Source organism: Bombina bombina, chromosome 3 (genome assembly GCF_027579735.1).
Source record: "Bombina bombina isolate aBomBom1 chromosome 3, aBomBom1.pri, whole genome shotgun sequence".
In the NCBI taxonomy this organism is placed as follows: Eukaryota; Metazoa; Chordata; class Amphibia; order Anura; family Bombinatoridae; genus Bombina; species Bombina bombina.
The window spans coordinates 362625881-362648344 of NC_069501.1; the positions used below are offsets into that span (position 1 = coordinate 362625881).

Sequence of the window (22464 nt, forward strand, 5' to 3'; positions counted from 1 at the left end):
CCTTGAGAAACTTGTTTAGGATCTTGAGATCTAAGATTGGTCTGAATGTTCCCTCTTTTTTGGGAACTACGAACAGATTGGAGTAGAACCCCATCCCTTGTTCTCCTAAAGGAACAGGATGAATCACTCCCATTTTTAACAGGTCTTCTACACAATGTAAGAATGCCTGTCTTTTCATGTGGTCTGAAGACAATTGAGACCTGTGGAACCTCCCCCTTGGGGGAGGCCCCTTGAATTCCAGAAGATAACCTTGGGAGACTATTTCTAGTGCCCAAGGATCCAGAACATCTCTTGCCCAAGCCTGAGCGAAGAGAGAAAGTCTGCCCCCCACCAGATCCGGTCCCGGATCGGGGGCCAACATTTCATGCTGTCTTGGTAGCAGTGGCAGGCTTCTTGGCCTGCTTTCCCTTGTTCCAGCCATGCATTGGTCTCCAGGCTGGCTTGGCTTGAGAAGAATTACCCTCTTGCTTAGAGGACGTAGCACTTGGGGCTGGTCCGTTTCTACGAAAGGGACGAAAATTAGGTTTATTTTTGGCCTTGAAAGACCTATCCTGAGGAAGGGCGTGGCCCTTACCCCCAGTGATATCAGAGATAATCTCTTTCAAGTCAGGGCCAAACAGCGTTTTCCCCTTGAAAGGAATGTTAAGCAATTTGTTCTTGGAAGACGCATCCGCTGACCAAGATTTCAACCAAAGCGCTCTGCGCGCCACAATAGCAAACCCAGAATTTTTCGCCGCTAACCTAGCCAATTGCAAAGTGGCGTCTAGGGTGAAAGAATTAGCCAATTTGAGAGCACGGATTCTGTCCATAATCTCCTCATAAGGAGGAGAATCACTATCGATCGCCTTTTCTAGCTCATCGAACCAGAAACACGCGGCTGTAGTGACAGGGACAATGCATGAAATTGGTTGTAGAAGGTAACCTTGCTGAACAAACATCTTTTTAAGCAAACCTTCTAATTTTTTATCCATAGGATCTTTGAAAGCACAACTATCTTCTATGGGTATAGTGGTGCGTTTGTTTAAAGTAGAAACCGCCCCCTCGACCTTGGGGACTGTCTGCCATAAGTCCTTTCTGGGGTCGACCATGGGAAACAATTTTTTAAATATGGGGGGAGGGACGAAAGGTATACCGGGCCTTTCCCATTCTTTATTTACAATGTCCGCCACCCGCTTGGGTATAGGAAAAGCTTCTGGGGGCCCCGGGACCTCTAGGAACTTGTCCATTTTACATAGTTTCTCTGGGATGATCAAATTCTCACAATCATCCAGAGTGGATAACACCTCCTTAAGCAGAGCGCGGAGATGTTCCAACTTAAATTTAAATGTAATCACATCGGGTTCAGCTTGTTGAGAAATTTTCCCTGAATCTGAAATTTCTCCCTCAGACAAAACCTCCCTGGCCCCCTCAAACTGGTGTAGGGGCATATCAGAACCATTATCCTCAGCGTCCTCATGCTCTTCAGTATCTAAAACAGAGCAGTCGCGCTTACGCTGATAAGTGGGCATTTTGGCTAAAATGTTTTTGATAGAATTATCCATTACAGCCGTTAATTGTTGCATAGTAAGGAGTATTGGCGCGCTAGATGTACTAGGGGCCTCCTGAGTGGGCAAGACTGGTGTAGACGAAGGAGGGAATGATGCAGTACCATGCTTACTCCCCTCACTTGAGGAATCATCTTGGGCATCATTTTCAGTGTCACATAAATCACATCTATTTAAATGAGAAGGAACCTTGGCTTCCCCACATTCAGAACACAGTCTATCTGGTAGTTCAGACATGTTAAACAGGCATAAACTTGATAACAAAGTACAAAAAACGTTTTAAAATAAAACCGTTACTGTCACTTTAAATTTTAAACTGAACACACTTTATTACTGCAATTGCGAAAAAGTATGAAGGAATTGTTCAAAATTCACCAAAATTTCACCACAGTGTCTTAAAGCCTTAAAAGTATTGCACACCAAATTTGGAAGCTTTAACCCTTAAAATAACGGAACCGGAGCCGTTTTTATCTATAACCCCTTTACAGTCCCTGGTATCTGCTTTGCTGAGACCCAACCAAGCCCAAAGGGGAATACGATACCAAATGACGCCTTCAGAAAGTCTTTTTTATGTATCAGAGCTCCTCACACATGCGACTGCATGTCATGCTTCTCAAAAACAAGTGCGCAATACCGGCGCGAAAATGAGGCTCTGCCTATGATTAGGGAAAGCCCCTAGAGAATAAGGTGTCTAAAACAGTGCCTGCCGATATTATTTTACAAAAATACCCATATTAAATGATTCCTCAAGGCTAAATATGTTATATATGAATCGATTTAGCCCAGAAAATGTCTACAGTCTTAACAAGCCCTTGTGAAGCCCTTATTTACTCTGTAATAAAAATGGCTTACCGGATCCCATAGGGAAAATGACAGCTTCCAGCATTACATCGTCTTGTTAGAATGTGTCATACCTCAAGCAGCAAAAGTCTGCTCACTGTTCCCCCAACTGAAGTTAATTCCTCTCAACAGTCCTGTGTGGAACAGCCATCGATTTTAGTAACGGTTGCTAAAATCATTTTCCTCTTACAAACAGAAATCTTCATCTCTTTTCTGTTTCAGAGTAAATAGTACATACCAGCACTATTTTAAAATAACAAACTCTTGATTGAATAATAAAAACTACAGTTAAACACTAAAAAACTCTAAGCCATCTCCGTGGAGATGTTGCCTGTACAACGGCAAAGAGAATGACTGGGGAAGGCGGAGCCTAGGAGGGATCATGTGACCGGCTTTGCTGGGCTCTTTGCCATTTCCTGTTGGGGAGGAGAATGTCCCACAAGTAAGGATGACGCCGTGGACCGGACACACCTATGTTGGAGAAATGAAGCATTTTCAGCCCCCGCGAGCCTAACAGCCCACAGGGAAAAAGTCAAATTTTTTAAGGTAAGAAAAAATGATTGATTCAAATGCATTATCCCAAATATGAAACTGAATGTCTGAAAATAAGGAATGTTGAACATCCTAAGTCAAGGCAAATAAATGTTTGAATACATATATTTAGAACTTTATAAAAAAGTGCCCAACCATAGCTTAGAGTGTCACAGAAAATAAGACTTACTTACCCCAGGACACTCATCTACATGTTTGTAGAAAGCCAAACCAGTACTGAAACGAAAATCAGCAGAGGTAATGGTATATTTATAAGAGTATATCGTCGATCTGAAAAGGGAGGTAAGAGATGAATCTCTACGACCGATAACAGAGAACCTATGAAATAGACCCCGTAGAAGGAGATCATTGCATTCAAATAGGCAATACTCTCCTCACATCCCTCTGACATTCACTGCACGCTGAGAGGAAAACCGGGCTCCAACCTGCTGAGGAGCGCATATCAACGTAGAATCTAGCACAAACTTACTTCACCACCTCCATAGGAGGCAAAGTTTGTAAAACTGATTTGTGGGTGTGGTGAGGGGTGTATTTATAGGCATTTTAAGGTTTGGGAAACTTTGCCCCTCCTGGTAGGAATGTATATCCCATACGTCACTAGCTCATGGACTCTTGCTAATTACATGAAAGAAAGAAAGGGGGAGAGAGAGCGCAAAAGAGAGGGGAAGAGAGAGAGCGCAATAGAGAGGGGGAGAGAGAGAGAGCGCAAAAAAGAGAGGGGGAGAGAGAGAGCGCAATAGAGAGGGGGAGAGAGAGAGAGCGCAAAAGAGAGGGGGAGAGAGCGCAAAAGAGAGGGGGAGAGAGAGAGAGCGCAAAAAAGAGAGGGGGAGAGAGAGAGCGCAATAGAGAGGGGGAGAGAGAGAGAGCGCAAAAGAGAGGGGGAGAGAGAGCGCAAAAGAGAGGGGGAGAGAGAGAGCGCAAAAGAGAGGGGGAGAGAGAGAGCGCAAAAGAGAGGGGGAGAGAGAGAGCAAAAGAGAGAGGGAGAGAGAGAGAGAGAGAGCAAAAGAGAGGGTGAGAGAGAGAGAGAGCAAAAGAGAGGGGGAGAGAGAGAGAGCAAAAGAGAGGGGGAGAGAGAGAGAGCAAAAGAGAGGGGGAGAGAGAGAGAGAGCAAAAGAGAGGGGGAGAGAGAGAGAGAGCAAAAGAGAGGGGGAGAGAGAGAGAGCAAAAGAGAAGGGGAGAGAGAGAGCGCAAAAGAGAGGGGGAGAGAGAGCGCAAAAGAGAGGGGAGAGAGAGCGCAAAAGAAAGGGGGAGAGAGAGAGCGCAAAAGAGAGGGGGAGAGAGAGTGCAAAAGAGAGGGGGAGAGAGAGATGCAAAAGAGAGGGGGAGAGAGCGCAAAAGAGAGGGGGAGAGAGAGAGAGCGCGCAAAAGAGGGGGAGAGAGAGAGCGCAAAAGAGAGGGGGAGAGAGAGAGAGAGCAAAAGAGAGGGGGAGAGAGAGAGCGCAAAAGAGGGGGAGAGAGAGAGCACAAAAGAGGGGGAGAGAGAGAGCGCAAAAGAGAGGGGGGAGAGAGAGCGCAAAAGAGAGGGGGAGTGAGCGCAAAAGAGAGGGGGAGAGAGAGAGCGCGCAAAAAAGAGGGGGAGAGAGAGCGCAAAAGAGAGGGGGAGAGAGAGAGAGCAAAAGAGAGGGGGAGAGAGAGAGCAAAAGAGAGGGGGAGAGAGCGCGCAAATGAGAGAGGGAGAGAGAGAGCGCAAAAGAGAGGGGGAGAGAGAGAGCGCAAAAGAGAGGGGGGAGAGAGAGCGCAAAAGAGAGGGGAGGGGAGAGAGCGCAAAAGAGAGGGGGAGTGAGCGCAAACGCGCAAAAGAGAGGGGGAGAGAGAGAGCGCAAAAGAGAGGGGGAGAGAGAGCGCAAAAGAGAGGGGGAGAGAGAGCGCAAAAGAGAGGGGAGAGAGAGAGCGCAAAAGAGAGGGGGAGAGAGAGAGCGCAAAAGAGAGGGGGAGAGAGAGAGAGCAAAAGAGAGGGGGGGAGAGAGAGAGCAAAAGAGAGGGGGAGAGAGAGAGAGAGCAAAAGAGAGGGGGAGAGAGAGAGAGAGCAAAAGAGAGGGTGAGAGAGAGAGAGAGCAAAAGAGAGGGGGAGAGAGAGAGAGAGCAAAAGAGAGGGGGAGAGAGAGAGAGCAAAAGAGAGGGGGAGAGAGAGAGCGCAAAAGAGAGGGGGAGAGAGCGCAAAAGAGAGGGGGAGAGAGAGAGCGCAAAAGAGAGGGGGAGAGAGAGAGCGCAAAAGAGAGGGGGAGAGAGAGAGAGCGCAAAAGAGAAGGGGGAGAGAGAGAGAGAGCGCAAAAGAGAAGGGGGAGAGAGAGAGAGAGCGCAAAAGAGAAGGGGGAGAGAGAGAGAGCACAAAAGAGAAGGGGGAGAGAGAGCGCAAAAGAGAAGGGGGAGAGAGAGAGCTCAAAAGAGATGGGGAGAGAGCTCAAAAGAGAGGGGGGAGGGAGAAAGCAAAAGAGAGGGGGGAGGGAGAAAGCAAAAGAGAGGGGGGAGAGAGAAAGCAAAAGAGAGGGGGGAGAGAGAAAGCTCAAAAGAGAGGGGGAGAGAAAGAGAGCGCAAAAGAGAGGGGGAGAGAGAGCGCAAAAGAGGGGGAAGAGAGAGCGCAAAAGATGGGGAGAGAGAGCGTAAAAGAGAGGGGGAGAGAGAGCGCAAAAGAGAGGGGGAGAGAGAGCGCAAAAGAGAGGGGGAGAGAGCGCAAAAGAGAGGGGGGAGAGAGCGAGCGCAAAAGAGAGGGGGGGAGAGAGCGAGCGCAAAAGAGAGGGGGAGAGAGCGCAAAAGAGAGGGGGGAGAGAGAGCCCAAAAGAGAGGGGGGAGAGAGCGCAAAAGAGAGGGGGGAGAGAGAGCGCAAAAGAGAAGGGGGGAGAGAGAGAGCGCAAAAGAGAAGGGGGGAGAGAGAGAGCGCAAAAGAGAAGGGGGAGAGAGAGAGCGCAAAAGAGAAGGGGGAGAGAGAGAGCGCAAAAGAGAAGGGGGAGAGAGAGAGAGCGCAAAAGAGAAGGGGGAGAGAGAGAGAGCGCAAAAGAGAAGGGGGAGAGAGAGAGCTCAAAAGAGATGGGGAGAGAGCTCAAAAGAGAGGGGGAGAGAGCTCAAAAGAGAGGGGGGAGAGAGAACGCAAAAGAGGGGGGAGAGAGAACGCAAAAGAGAGGGGGGAGAGAGAAAGCTCAAAAGAGAGGGGGAGAGAAAGAGAGCGCAAAAGAGAGGGCGGGAGAGAGAGAGCTCAAAAGAGAGGGGGGAGAGAGAAAGCTCAAAAGAGAGGGGGAGAGAGAAAGCTCAAAAGAGAGGGGGAGAGAGCAAAAGAGAGGGGGAGGGAGAGAGCAAAAGAGAGGGGGAGGGAGAGAGCAAAAGAGAGGGGGAGGGAGAGAGCGCAAGAGGTGGGACCTCTGTACTTCAAAAAATGGCCCGTGTGAACGGGCTTTAGGACTAGTATATATATATATATATATATATATATAAATAAATAAAAACTCCTCCTGTATCTGCACTCCCACTTCAAAACAGTCAGCAACCAGGGTGCAAAATCAGAATAATCTTTATAATTACAATGAGGGACTGCACTAGCTGGATTTAGAGAAATAATCATTTTGTTTCATTCAGACATGATAAACATGGTGACGTTTCGGGGTACGCAGAGGAAGGGGGTCTGAGGAAGGGGTCTGCGTACCCCGAAACGTCACCATGTTTATCATGTCTGAATAAAACAAAAGATTATTTTTCAAAATCCAGCAAGTTGCAAATATATATATATATATATATATATATATATATATATATATATATATATACATATACATATACACACACACATACTTATCCACAAACAATAAGGCCCAGTGACAAGAGCACATTGTAAAGAAAGTTAGCATTTCTTTTGTTCCACCAATTTCCCCCAAAAAAACAGGGCTTACTCATTTGGTGACTAGGCTATTAGAGGGTAAAAGGAAATTATTATGAGATTAAAACATACAAATTTCATCGGAATTCTTGCTTACCATAAAATGAGGTTGTGTTAGAATGCGCTTTAGCTCTTTTGCATCATTGTTTTCAGGGTAACATGATATTTCTTCCAAAACCTACAAGTGACAGAAGGGCAAGAGAGTTACTTTAAAATGAAAATAAATATTTACAGGTTTACAACTATGAGGATTATGTGAATTTTAGTTTTCATGTGCCAAATATCCATGATTATATCACCGACACATGTAGTGATGGAATATAATTGTTAACCGCTTTCCAATTGACTTCTATTATCTAATTTGCTCAGTTCTCTTTGTGTACTTGGAAGGAGCAGTAATGCACTACTGGGAGCTAGCTGGAAGCAAACAACAAGAGGCATATACGTGCAACCAACAATCCCGCAGCTTCTGAGCATACCTTGGTATACTTATTAAGAAAAGAAAACAAATTAGATAATAGAAGTAAATTGGAAAGTTGTGTAAAAATGCATGCTTTATCTAAATCGTGAAAGAAAGCAAAAAATCATGACCCTCTAAATCAAATAGATGGTTTAGGAAATTTGCAGCCTAATTTTTAAAACACAAAAGCAAAAAGAAGTGAGCTTGAGTGAATCCAAATTACCTGACCATAAACACAGTCTGTAATATAAAATTTGATCATGTGGAATACAAAATATACAAATAATTAGTCCCCTTTTCTGTAATTTAAGAATGAAAATTGTGTTTTTTTTTCAGTTCTAAAAAATTGGAAATACACATAGCTTCACAAGCCTAACCCTCACACATATCTGTCCTTTTTTAGCTGAACGTGTGGGATTATTTACCTGTGTTCTGTAACACTCTTAAGAAGGTTTACTAGCAAGTTTATGCACTACAAAAAAACACAATAGATTGTGCAAAAAAGATTGCCTTTTTATTTAAAATATAGGTTAGTGCAATCTTGTACATGCTCAGCAGGAACTAGTGCCTCAAAGTGTGCATATTTTGCTATAAAAAAAAAAACTTGTGCAGTTTGAAAATGGAACTAAACTGAATGTTCTATCTGAATCATGAACGTTTAATTTTCATGAAGAGAATGTTTCTTAAAATTCACGAAGAGAATGTTTCTAAAAATGTATAGATCACATGCAAGAGGGTTTTACGGACGTGTACAAGCAGAACACACCTAAGAACATTGTGAATGCTGTCTGATGTACTGTGTGTACAATAATAAATACCAATGCAGACTAAAGTGATGGTAAAATTTACATGTTTTAAAATCAGGTCCGCCATCTAAGTAATATTTTAGACAGACTTTCATTGATCACTTCTAATAAAGATGCACTAGAACTTACGTTTTAATCTAGCTGTGCAATTCTAATACCCCACGCTCCGGGCCGCCCACTTAAAAAATATTTTTCCTTGTGATCTAATTGTTTTGACTGTTCTTCAATCGGCGCTCTAGCTACAAAAAAAAATAATGTGTAAGTGGAGTATGGCTGGAGCACTGATTGGAGAACAGTTCAAAGCCAGAGCACAGGGTATTAGAATGGCACGGCTAGATTAAAAAGTTATAGCACATATTAATTATAAGTGATCAATTAAAGTTTCTGTAAAATATCGATTAGATTAATTACGGACCTGATTTTAAAGCATGTAAACTTTACAAATCACTTTAAAGGGACAGTGAATTGAAAATTAAAAACTCATGATTCAGATAGAACAAGCAGTTTTAAAATAACTTTTCAATTTACTTCTATAATCTAATTTGTTTTGTTCCCTTAGTATTCATGGTTAAAAAGCATACCTAGGTCGGTTCAGGAGCAGCAATGCATTATGACAATTGAGCTGCTGATTGGTGGCTCCACATATATGCCTTTTGTCATTGGCTCACCTGATGTGTTCAGCTAGTGCCCAGAAATGCATTGCTGCTTCTTTAACAAGGGATACCAAGAGAATAAATAAAAGTTGATAGCAGAAGTACAATTTATGCTCTATTTGAAGCATGAAACAAAGTGCTGTGTTTCATATACATTTAAACAACAAGCTAATATTCAAATAGCTTGAATAGCTTCTGGTCTGTTATACTGATGTTTTGGGCAATCAGATAGTTTCCCTCAAAAATAGGCAAATAAAAAGTCTATATAAATCTTAACCATTTGTTTAGTATTGTGTCTTGATGGTTTGTAGAACAAGCAGAAATAAGATAAAATTTGGTTAGAAATACAAAATACAAGTATAAAGAAAATAAAGTAGCGCTACAATTAAATACAATCAAAAGTTCATTACCTCTTTGGCTCGCTGTACTGCATCACTTGGAGGATTCCTGATTTGTGGTGAAGACTTTGTATTAATTTTATCATAAAGCTGAAATTACAAAAATAATACAATCAAGTACAGTTCAATCATTAAATATATACATAATTCTCAGATGGGTCAGTACAAATAGACAATGCTTTTAAATAATTTAAAGGAAACTATCTTCTTTTTAAGCAGAGCCACTGAAGCTTTATTTTGTGCTAACAAGCAGAAATCAATGCTTTAGGAAATCTACTTGCAAAACTGTTCAATGCTAATGCAAACAAAGGGAAAGTTTCCTGTTGTAATAGCTGTCTCAAGGAAGTAATGGGGAAAAAAAATCTGAATAAGGATTTGGCAAACTGGTTCTTTCCTGAAATGAATTTGGAGATGTAAGATTAAGCTTCTCCCCAGGATCTTTTTAATGGGTGCCCCACCCGGCTGATTTTACTGACCATCTCGGTAACATTTTTGCCAATATTAAGCTAAAATGAACTAGTATTAAAAATGTTTTTAATGTTTATTACACAGACTATAATGAAAACACTTTATGCTACCTATGCAATTTGTGCTTTGGATAGCAGAAAATATTAGAAACTGCCCCCCACCCGACTACTTCGTAATACCACTTGATTGGCAACAATGATAAATGCTGAATTACAAAATTAACAAAACGTTTACAAACAATGCATAAAATGCAACCCAGTTTAAATAAGTTATAGTTGAGAAAGCACCGTAAATGACCAACCTTTTTAAAAATATTACTCTAGGGAACCTGAAAATTACAGCATTTTTTTTTTTTAAAAAAGCTCTGTTTGCTAGGATATTAAAGGGACAGTCAAGTAAAAAAAAAAAAAACTTTCATGATTTAAATAGGGCATGTCATTTTAAACAACTTTACAATTTACTTTTATTGCCAATTTTGCTTTGTTCTCTTGGTATTCTTAGTTAAAAACTAAATCTAGGAGGTATATATGCTAAATTCTTAGACCTTGAAGGCCACCTCTAATCTGAAAGCATTTTGACAGTTTTTTACCACTAGAGGGCAATAGTTCATGTGTTTCATATAGATAACATTGAGCTCAGGCACGTGAAGCTCCTAAGAGCAAGCACTGATTAGCTAAAAATGCAAGTCAGTTAAAAGAACTGAAATATGGGGACAGTTTGCAGAGCCATAGATACAAGGTAATCACAGAGGTAAAAAATATATTATTATAACTGTGTTGGTTATGCAAAATTGGGGAATGGGTAATAAAGGGATTATCTACCTTTTTAAACAACAACAATTCTGGTGTTTACTGTCCCTTTAATGGCAAAATAAACAAAGTAATAATGTGCTGCTACATTTTATTATTATTTATTTTTATAGCGCCACAAAATTAGGTAGCTCTGGTTTTCTGCAATAGAAATATTTACCCATGTTAAAACAGACAAGAGCATGGAGAAACAGTTATTTGTATGGTTCTTGTGGACAATGATATAGTACATATATTATAAAGTATTGTTAGATGTATAATAAGAATGTTCCATTGCCTAAATTTCAAACACGGGTGCAACACCAAAAAAGGCAACGCACTCACAGGAACGAACAACCAGCTCAATAACTTGTTAGCCTGTTCTATGTTGATTTATAGCCTGGGTTCAGCTTCTTTTTAGCACAGAGTAGAACTATCCTATAGTATATTAGTCTGATCCCACCTATTACGGTGTATGTGTATATATATATATATATATATATATATATATATATATATATATATATATATCCAAGGAGGTATAAGCACTCAAAGTAACATCCAATATGGAAATCCAAAATGCCCGGGGTGCTTTTAAAAGTATAATACAGTCATCCAAAAGTAAAAAAGCACTCTAAAAAGTTGTCACCCCGAAACGTCACATTAAACTACTTGTTTGCATAAAGACCCGGTGAGTGCTTTTTTACTTTTGGATGACTATATATAACATAATTTATGTAAGAACTTACCTGATAAATTCATTTCTTTTATATTAGCAAGAGTCCATGAGCTAGTGACGTATGGGATATACATTCCTACCAGGAGGGGCAAAGTTTCCCAAACCTCAAAATGCCTATAAATACACCCCTCACCACACCCACAAATCAGTTTAACGAATAGCCAAGAAGTGGGGTGATAAGAAAAAAGTGCGAAAGCATATAAAATAAGGAATTGGAATAATTGTGCTTTATACAAAAAAAACATAACCACCTCAAAAAAGGGTGGGCCTCATGGACTCTTGCTAATATGAAAGAAATGAATTTATCAGGTAAGTTCTTACATAAATTATGTTTTCTTTCATGTAATTAGCAAGAGTCCATGAGCTAGTGACGTATGGGATAATGAATACCCAAGATTTGGATCTTCCACGCAAAAGTCACTAGAGAGGGAGGGATAAAATAAAGACAGCCAATTCCGCTGAAAAATAATCCACACCCCAAAATAAAGTTTAAATCTTATAATGAAAAAAACTGAAATTATAAGCAGAAGAATCAAACTGAAACAGCTGCCTGAAGTACTTTTCTACCAAAAACTGCTTCAGAAGAAGAAAACACATAAAAATGGTAGAATTTAGTAAAAGTATGCAAAGAAGACCAAGTTGCTGCTTTGCAAATCTGATCAACCGAAGCTTCATTCCTAAATGCCCAGGAAGTAGAGACTGACCTAGTCGAATGAGCTGTAATCCTTTGAGGCGGAGTTCTACCCGACTCGACATAAGCATGATGAATCAAGGATTTTAACCAAGATGCCAAAGAAATGACAGAAGCCTTTTGACCTTTCCTAGAACCAGAAAAGATAACAAATAGACTAGAAGTCTTTCGGAAATCTTTAGTAGCTTCAACATAATATTTCAAAGCTCTAACTACATCCAAAGAATGCAACGATCTTTCCTTAGAGTTCTTAGGATTAGGACACAACGAAGGAACCACAATTTCTCTACTAATGTTGTTAGAATTCACAACCTTAGGTAAAAATTTAAATGAAGTTCGCAAAACCGCCTTATCCTGATGAAAAATCAGAAAAGGAGATTCACAAGAAAGAGCAGATAATTCAGAGACTCCTCCAGCAGAAGAGATGGCCAAAAGAAACAAAACTTTCCAAGAAAGTAATTTAATATCCAGCGAATGCATAGGTTCAAACGGAGGAGCTTGAAGAGCCCCCAGAACCAAATTCAAACTCCAAGGAGGAGAAATTGACTTAATGACAGGTTTTATACAAACCAAAGCCTGTACAAAACAATGAATATCAGGAAGATTAGCAATCTTTCTGTGAAAAAGAACAAAAAGAGCTTAGATTTGTCCTTTCAAGGAACTTGCAGACAAACCTTTATCCAAATCATCCTGAAGAAACTGTAAAATTCTAGGAATTCTAAAAGAATGCCAAGAAAAATGATGAGAAGAACACCAAGAAATGTAAGTCTTCCAGACTCGATAATATATCTTCTTAGACACAGATTTACGAGCCTGTAACATAGTATTAATGACGGAGTCAGAGAAACCTCTATGACTGAGAATCAAGCGTTCAATCTCCATACCTTCAAATTTAAGGATTTGAGATCCTGATGGAAAAAAGGACCTGGCAATAGAAGGTCTGGTCTTAACGGAAGAGTCCACGGTTGGCAAGAAGCCATCCGAACAAGATCCGCATACCAAAACCTGTGAGGCCATGCTGGAGCCACCATCAGAACAAATGAACGCTCCTTTAGAATCTTCGAAATCACTCTTGGAAGAAGAACTAGAGGCGGAAAGATATAGGCAGGATGATACTTCCAAGGAAGTGACAATGCATCCACTGCTTCCGCCTGAGGATCCCTGGATCTGGACAGATACCTGGGAAGCTTCTTGTTTAGATGAAAAGCCATGAGATCTATTTCTGGAAGTCCCCACATTTGAACAATCTGAAGAAATACCTCTGGGTGAAGAGACCATTCGCCCGGATGTAATGTTTGGCGACTGAGATAATCCGCTTCCCAATTGTCTATACCTGGGATATGAACCGCAGAAATTAGACAGGAGCTGGATTCCGCCCATACAAGTATTCGAGATACTTCTTTCATAGCCAGAGGACTGTGAGTCCCTCCTTGATGATTGACATATGCCACGGTTGTGACATTGTCTGTCTGAAAACAAATGAACGACTCTCTCTTTAGAAGAGGCCACGACTGAAGAGCTCTGAAAATCGCACGGAGTTCCAAAATGTTCATTGGTAATCTCGCCTCCTGAGATTCCCAAACCCCTTGTGCTGTCAGAGACCCCCATACAGCTCCCCAACCTGTCAGACTTGCATCTGTTGAGATCACAGTCCAGGTCGGAAGAACAAAAGAAGCCCCCTGAACAAAACGATGATGGTCGGTCCACCACGTTAGAGAGTGTCGTACAATCAGTTTTTAAGATATTAATTGTTATATCTTTGTATAATCCTTGCACCACTGGTTCAGTATACAGAGCTGAAGAGGTCGCATGTGAAAACGAGCAAAGGGGATCGCGTCCGATGCAGCATTCATAAGACCTAGAATTTCCATGCATAAGGCTACCAAAGGGAATGATTGAGACTGAAGGTTTCGACAAGCTGAAACCAATTTTAGACGTCTCTTGTCTGTCAGAGACAGAGTCATGGACACTGAATCTATCTGGAAACCTAAAAAGGTTACCCTTGTCTGAGGAATCAACGAACTCTTTGATAAATTGATCCTCCAACCATGTTCTCGAAGAAACGATACAAGTCGATTCGTATGAGATTCTGCTAAATGTGAAGACTGAGCAAGTTCCAAGATATCGTCCAAATAAGGAAATACCACAATACCCTGTTCTCTGATTACAGATAGAAGGGCACCGAGAACCTTTGTAAAAATCCTTGGAGCTGTTGCTAGGCCAAACGGCAGAGCCACAAACTGGTAATGCTCGTCTAGAAAAGAGAATCTCAGAAACTGATAGTGATCTGGATGAATCGGAATATGCAGATATGCATCTTGTAAATCTATTGTGGACATATAATGCCCTTGCTGAACAAAAGGCAGAATAGTCCTTATAGTTACCATTTTGAATGTTGGTATCCTTACATAACGATTCAATATTTTTAAATCCAGAACTGGTCTGAAGGAATTCTCCTTCTTTGGTACAATGAAGAGATTTGAGTAAAACCCCAGCCCCTGTTCCAAAACTGGAACTGGCACAATTACTCCAGCCAACTCTAGATCTGAAACACATTTCAGAAATGCTTGAGCCTTCACTGGATTTATTGGGACACGGGAAAGAAAAAATCTTCTTGCAGGAGGCCTTATCTTGAAGCCTATTCTGTACCCTTGTGAAACAATATTCTGAATCCAAAGATTGTGAATCGAATTGATCCAAATTTCTTTGAAAAATCATAATCTGCCCCCTACCAGCTGGGCTGGAATGAGGGCCGCACCTTCATGTGGACTTGGGAGCTGGCTTTGGCTTCCTAAAAGGCTTGGATTTATTCCAGACTGGAGATGGTTTCCAAACTGATACTGCTCCTGTAGGGGAAGGATCAGATTTTTGTTCCTTATTGTGACGAAAGGAACGAAAACGATTAGCAGACCTAAATTTACCTTTAGATTTTTTATCCTGTGGTAAAAAAGTACCTTTCCCCCCCAGTAACAGTTGAAATAATAGAATCCAACTGTGAACCAAACAATTTTATTACCTTGGAAAGAAAGGGAAAGCAAAGTTGACTTAGAAGACATATCAGCATTCCAAGTTTTAAGCCATAAAGCTCTTCTAGCTAAAATAGCTAGAGACATATACCTGACATCAACCCTAATGATATCAAAGATGGCATCACAAATAAAGTTATTAGCATGTTGAAGAATATTAACAATGCTATGAGTATTATGATCTGTAACTTGTGCTAAAGCTTCCAACCAGAAAGTTGAAGCTGCAGCAACATCCGCCAAAGATATAGCAGGTCTAAGAAGATTACCTGAACATAAGTAAGCTTTTCTTAGAAAGGATTCAATTTTCCTATCTAAAGGATCCTTAAAGGAAGTACTATCTGCCGTAGGAATAGAAGTACGTTTAGCAAAAGTGGAGATAGCCCCATCAACCTTAGGGATTTTGTCCCAAAACTCTAATCTGTCAGATGGCACAGGATATAATTGCTTAAACCGTTTAGAAGGAGTAAATGAATTACCCAAATTATTTAAAAACTGTATTCAAACGTTTAGATTTAGTATCAAGAGGACCAGATTCCTCTATTTCTAATGCAATTAAGACTTCTTTAAGTAAAGAACGAATAAATTCCATTTTAAATAAATATGAAGATTTATCAGTATCAACCTCTGAAACAGAATCCTCTGAACCAGAAAAATCATTATCAGAATCAGAATGATGATGTTCATTTAAAAATTCATCTGAAAAATGAGAAGTTTTAAAAGACTATTTACGTTTACTAGGAGGAGGAATAACAGACATAGCCTTCTTAATAGATTTAGAAACAAAATCTCTTATGTTAACAGGAACACCCTGAATATTAGATGTTGATGGAACAGCAACAGGTAATGGAACATTACTAAAGGAAATCTTATCTGCATTAACAAGTTTGTCATGACATTCATAAGTTACCATAAGTTTACAACAGATACACTTATCTTTGGTAGATCCAGCATCAGGCAGCAATTTTCCAGAAGTATCTTCTGATTCAGGGTCAATCTGAGACATCTTGCAATATGTAATAGAAAAAACAACATATAAAGCAAAATTGATCAAATTCCTTAAATGACAGTTTCAGGGATGGGAAAAAATTCCAATGAACAAGCTTCTAGCAAGCAGAAGCAAATAAACAATGAGACTTAAATAATGTGCCGACAATAATGACGCCCAGATTTTTTAGCACCAAAAAAGACGCCCACATTATTTGGCGCCTAAATGCTTTAAGCGCCAAAAATGACGCCACATCCAGTGACGCCGACATTTTTGGCGCAAAAACGTAAAAAAAAATGACGCAACTTCCGGCGACAGGTATGACGCCGGAAATGACAAAGAAAAAATGTTTTGCGCCAAAAAAGTCAGCGCCAAGAATGACGCAATAAAATGAAGCATTTTCAGTCCCCGCGAGCTTAACAGCCCACAGGAAAAAAAGTCAAATTTTAAGGTAGGAAAAATTGATTATTCAAATGCATTATCCCAAATAATGAAACTGACTGTCTGAAATAAGGAATGTTGAACATCCTGAATCAAGGCAAATAAATGTTTAAACACATATATTTAGAACTTTATATAAAAGTGCCCAACCATAGCTTAGAGTGTCACAAAAATAAGACTTACTTACCCAGGACACTCATCTACATGTAGTAGAAAGCCAAACCAGTACTGAAACGAGAATCAGTAGAGGTAATGGTATATATAAGAGTATATCGTCGATCTGAAAAGGGAGGTAATAGATGAATCTCTACGACTGATAACAGAGAACCTATGAAATAGACCCCGTAGAAGGAGATCATTGAATTCAAATAGGCAATACTCTCTTCACATCCCTCTGACATTCACTGCACACAGAGGAAAACCGGGCTCCAGCCTGCTGCGAAGCGCATATCAACGAAGAATCTAGCACAAACTTACTTCACCTCCTCCATGGGAGGCAAAGTTTGTAAAACTGATTTGTGGGTGTGGTGAGGGGTGTATTTATAGGCATTTTGAGGTTTGGGAAACTTTGCCCCTCCTGGTAGGAATGTATATCCCATACGTCACTAGCTCATGGACTCTTGCTAATTACATGAAAGAAATATATATATATATATATATATATATATATATCTTCTTTGATATTAAAGGAGACATGAGAAATAAATGGGTTGCGATTCAGTGAAGGAAGTGTCTTTTTAGAGATTATGGAATTGCAGGAATATTGAGTAAAGTGTTTTCACGAAATAAGCTTCAACCCCATTTTTTATTTTTTTAAATAAATTTTTATTGAGGTGAAAAGTTGGCATACAGACAAAAAATTGCAGCAGTATACAATAGAAATATAGATTTGCTTATAACAGGGTACAATACGTAAATTCTAGGTTGATAAACAGTACATGTGGTCTCTATCGCACTAAGCAAGACGTAAAACATCTTCATCTACCACATGGATAAAAGACGAGTAATACAGTAGTTCACAGGAATGCCAAAAAATAAAAACTATAGAACCTTCATGTTAATCTAATGGGCTGCTCTTGAGCCTCATAACAAACTATATTAAACATTTATAACGGAAGGTATCTCCAAAGGTTAGAGGCCTCTTTCGGGCCCATCATGAAAACCTCAGATTTTTAGTATAATTGCGCTATAGGATTGGTATAAAACACACTTAAGTAAGTAAATTTAATTTAACAAAGTGGTATAGTGTTAGAAACCTGTGAGTAAAACTCTGCAAAAGATAGTACTAACCGATCCTGCACAGCCTGGGAGGAAAAGTAGTACCAATGCAATTTTGTAGTGCAAGATATAATTGTAAAAGGGGGAAATAAGGTGTGGTATCGACGAGAAAAACCACATTATTCACTCTCCTAGGAATAGGAGGTATATTAAGGGGGGAGGGGAGGTGGTAAGTTACATGCGGTGGACAAATTTGCGAAATAGGAGGTATATTATGCATCCAGAAATGGCATAGTTAGTGTTATGTAACACTGTAATTTATAGGAATAAGAGAGGTAGGTAGGAAGCGATATAGGCTAGATAGGTCGCTGCATTAATCCTCCTAAATTAGGAGGAGTGTTTTAAAAAAGAAAAAGGAGAGGGTGAGGGTGAGGGTGGGGGGTGAGGTGGTGTTGGGGGGTATATTAGATGTGCAAATGTATTAATAACGCCTAAGCTGAGGCAGTGTCTCAAATATGAAATGGGAATAGTAATAATGCAGGACCTGCCTGCTCTGAAGACACTGTGTTAAACTACGGCGCAATATTGGTTAGGGAAGCCACACCACCCACCCTCATGGAATAGGAGTTATGACACTGTGGGAGGAGGTGATAAGGTAAGTAGGGTAGGCAAGATAGGTAAGTAAAGCGCCACAGCTGGTCTGGGAGTTGCACTAGAACCTGGACTAAAGAGGACCTTCAAGGAAGGGCTAGTTGAGAAAACAGAATTTATGCTTACCTGATAAATTACTTTCTCCAACGGTGTGTCCGGTCCACGGCGTCATCCTTACTTGTGGGATATTCTCTTCCCCAACAGGAAATGGCAAAGAGTCCCAGCAAAGCTGGCCATATAGTCCCTCCTAGGCTCCGCCCACCCCAGTCATTCGACCGACGGACAGGAGGAAATATATATAGGAGAAACCATATGGTACCGTGGTGACTGTAGTTAGAGAAAATAATTAATCAGACCTGATTAAAAAAACCAGGGCGGGCCGTGGACCGGACACACCGTTGGAGAAAGTAATTTATCAGGTAAGCATAAATTCTGTTTTCTCCAACATTGGTGTGTCCGGTCCACGGCGTCATCCTTACTTGTGGGAACCAATACCAAAGCTTTAGGACACGGATGAAGGGAGGGAGCAAATCAGGTTACCTAAACGGAAGGCACCACAGCTTGCAAAACCTTTCTCCCAAAAATAGCCTCCGAAGAAGCAAAAGTATCAAATTTGTAAAATTTGGCAAAAGTGTGCAGTGAAGACCAAGTCGCTGCCTTACATACCTGGTCAACAGAAGCCTCGTTCTTGAAGGCCCATGTGGAAGCCACAGCCCTAGTGGAGTGAGCTGTGATTCTTTCAGGAGGCTGCCGTCCGGCAGTCTCATAAGCCAATCGGATGATGCTTTTAAGCCAAAAGGAAAGAGAGGTAGAAGTCGCTTTTTGACCTCTCCTTTTACCAGAATAAACAACAAACAAGGAAGATGTTTGTCTGAAATCTTTAGTAGCCTCTAAATAGAATTTTAGAGCACGGACTACGTCCAAATTGTGTAACAAACGTTCCTTCTTTGAAACTGGATTCGGACACAAAGAAGGTACAACTATCTCCTGGTTAATATTTTTGTTAGAAACAACTTTAGGAAGAAAACCAGGCTTAGTACGCAAAACCACCTTATCTGCATGGAACACCAGATAGGGCGGAGAACACTGCAGAGCAGATAACTCTGAAACTCTTCTAGCAGAAGAAATTGCAACCAAAAACAAAACTTTCCAAGATAGTAACTTAATATCTATGGAATGTAAAGGTTCAAACGGAACCCCTTGAAGAACTGAAAGAACTAGATTTAGACTCCAGGGAGGAGTCAAAGGTCTGTAAACAGGCTTGATCCTAACCAGAGCCTGAACAAATGCTTGAACATCTGGCACAGCTGCCAGTCTTTTGTGTAGTAAGACAGATAAAGCAGAGATCTGTCCCTTTAGAGAACTTGCAGATAATCCTTTCTCCAAACCTTCTTATAGAAAGGATAGAATCTTAGGAATTTTTATCTTATTCCATGGGAATCCTTTGGATTCACACCAACAGATATATTTTTTCCATATTTTATGGTAAATTTTTCTAGTTACCGGTTTTCTGGCCTGAACCAGAGTATCTATCACAGAATCTGAAAACCCACGCTTCAATAGAATCAAGCGTTCAATCTCCAAGCCGTCAGCTGGAGGGAGACCAGATTTGGATGTTCGAATGGACCCTGAACAAGAAGGTCCTGTCTCAAAGGTAGCTTCCATGGTGGAGCAGATGACATATTCACCAGGTCTGCATACCAAGTCCTGCGTGGCCACGCAGGAGCTATCAAGATCACCGAGGCCCTCTCCTGATTGATCCTGGCTACCAGCCTGGGAATGAGAGGAAACGGTGGAAATACATAAGCTAGGTTGAAGGTCCAAGGTGCTACTAGTGCATCTACTATAGTTGCCTTGGGATCCCTGGATCTGGACCCGTAGCAAGGAACCTTGAAGTTCTGACGAGACGCCATCAGATCCATGTCTGGAATGCCCCATAATTGAATTATTTGGGCAAAGATATCCGGATGGAGTTCCCACTCCCCCGGATGGAATGTCTGACGACTCAGAAAATCCGCCTCCCAGTTTTCCACTCCTGGGATGTGGATCGCAGACAGGTGGCAGGAGTGATCCTCCGCCCATTGAATTATTTTGGTCACTTCCTTCATCGCCAGGGAACTCCTTGTTCCCCCCTGATGATTGATATATGCAAAGGTCGTCATGTTGTCTGATTGGAACCTTATGAATTTGGCCTTTGCTAGTTGAGGCCAAGCTCTGAGAGCATTGAATATCGCTCTCAGTTCCAGAATGTTTATCGGGAGAAGAGACTCTTCCCGAGACCATAGACCCTGAGCTTTCAGGGATTCCCAGACCGCGCCCCAGCCCACTAGACTGGCGTCGGTCGTGACAATGACCCACTCTGGTCTGCGGAAGCTCATTCCCTGGGACAGATGGTCCAGGGTCAGCCACCAACGGAGTGAATCTCTGGTCTTTTGATCTACTTGAATCATTGGAGACAAGTCTGTATAATCCCCATTCCACTGTTTGAGCATGCACAGTTGTAATGGTCTTAGATGAATTCGTGCAAAAGGAACTATGTCCATTGTTGCAACCATCAATCCTACTACTTCCATGCACTGCGCTATGGAAGGACGAGGAACATAATGAAGCACTTGACAAGAGCTTAGAAGTTTTGATTTTCTGACCTCTGTCAGAAAAATCCTCATTTCTAAGGAATCTATTATTGTTCCCAAGAAGGGAACTCTTGTCGACGGAGACAGATAACTTTTTTCTATGTTCACCTTCCATCCGTGAGATCTGAGAAAGGCTAGAACGATGTCCGTATGAGCCTTTGCTTTTGACAGGGACGACGCTTGTATTAGAATGTCGTCCAAGTAAGGTACTACTGCAATGCCCCTCGGTCTTAGAACCGCTAGAAGGGACCCTAGCACCTTTGTGAAAATCCTTGGAGCAGTGGCTAACCCGAATGGGAGGGCCACAAACTGGTAATGCTTGTCCAGAAAAGCGAACCTTAGGAACTGATGATGTTCTTTGTGGATAGGAATATGTAGGTACGCATCCTTTAGATCCACGGTAGTCATAAATTGACTTTCCTGGATAGTGGGTAGAATCGTTTGAATGGTTTCCATCTTGAACGATGGTACCCTGAGAAATTTGTTTAGGATCTTCAAATCCAAAATTGGTCTGAAAGTTCCCTCTTTTTTGGGAACTACGAACAGATTGGAATAAAATCCCATTCCTTGTTCCTTTGTCGGAACAGGTCTTCTACACAATGTAAGAATGCCTGTCTCTTTATTTGGTTTGAGGATAAGTGAGACATGTGGATCCTTCCCCTTGGGGGTAGTTCCTTGAATTCCAGGAGATAACCTTGAGAAACTATTTCTAGCGCCCAAGGATCCTGAACATCTCTTGCCCAAGCCTGAGCAAAGAGAGAGAGTCTGCCCCCCACTAGATCCGGTCCCGGATCGGGGGCTACTCCTTCATGCTGTTTTGTTAGCAGTGGCGGGCTTCTTGGCCTGCTTACCCTTGTTCCAGCCTTGCATCGGTTTCCAGGCTGGTTTGGGTTGTGAGGCATTACCCTCTTGCTTAGAGGATGCAGAATTAGAGGCCGGTCCGTTCCTGAAATTGCGAAAGGGACGAAAATTAGACTTATTTTTAGCCTTAAAAGACCTATCCTGTGGAAGGGCGTGGCCCTTTCCCCCAGTGATGTCTGAAATAATCTCTTTCAATTCTGGTCCAAATAAAGTTTTACCTTTGAAAGGGATGTTAAGCAATTTAAACACCAAAAAACTCTTAACCATCTCCGTGGAGATGTTGCCTGTGCAACGGCAAAGAGAATGACTGGGGTGGGCGGAGCCTAGGAGGGACTATATGGCCAGCTTTGCTGGGACTCTTTGCCATTTCCTGTTGGGGAAGAGAATATCCCACAAGTAAGGATGACGCCGTGGACCGGACACACCAATGTTGGAGAAATGGGTATTGTTGCCCGTCACTAGGGTTCACATAAATCATTCTCCCAACAGGGGATTGTTAGCCAGAATGTAATAAGATAGAGCTCAGTAGATCAGTTGGATGCGGTAGTGCTTAGATTATTAAAGCAAACAGGGTATTAGTGTGACCATGTCTAAATATGGTGTAACGTAGTAAACTCTACTGGCCAGGTATGGGCCCTATACCCGGCCTAAGTATGTCTTAACATTAGATAAATACCCAATAGCTAGAGGGGAAAACATGCATCACCTACTGTGGAGTTTAAAGGCAACACGCTACCCCTATCGTTGTGATACTAGTGGTCACTATTTGTGGACCACAAGGGCAGGATATTTAGTATAATCTTATTTACAGCCCAGCGGCTGGAGACAGGAATAAGTGTACAATC

The 22464-nt window shown here is 41.4% G+C and overlaps 1 protein-coding gene across 1 annotated transcript in view; it reads right to left on the reverse strand.

Annotated features, from left to right (window-relative positions):
* CASK (calcium/calmodulin dependent serine protein kinase) overlaps positions 1-22464 on the reverse strand; it is a gene marked incomplete in the record, with an annotated part of 883427 nt that overhangs the window by 437499 nt on the left and 423464 nt on the right. The window contains 2 exon segments of the mRNA XM_053706489.1: positions 6899-6979; positions 9131-9208. Coding sequence (XP_053562464.1) covers positions 6899-6979; positions 9131-9208 — 159 coding nt within the window.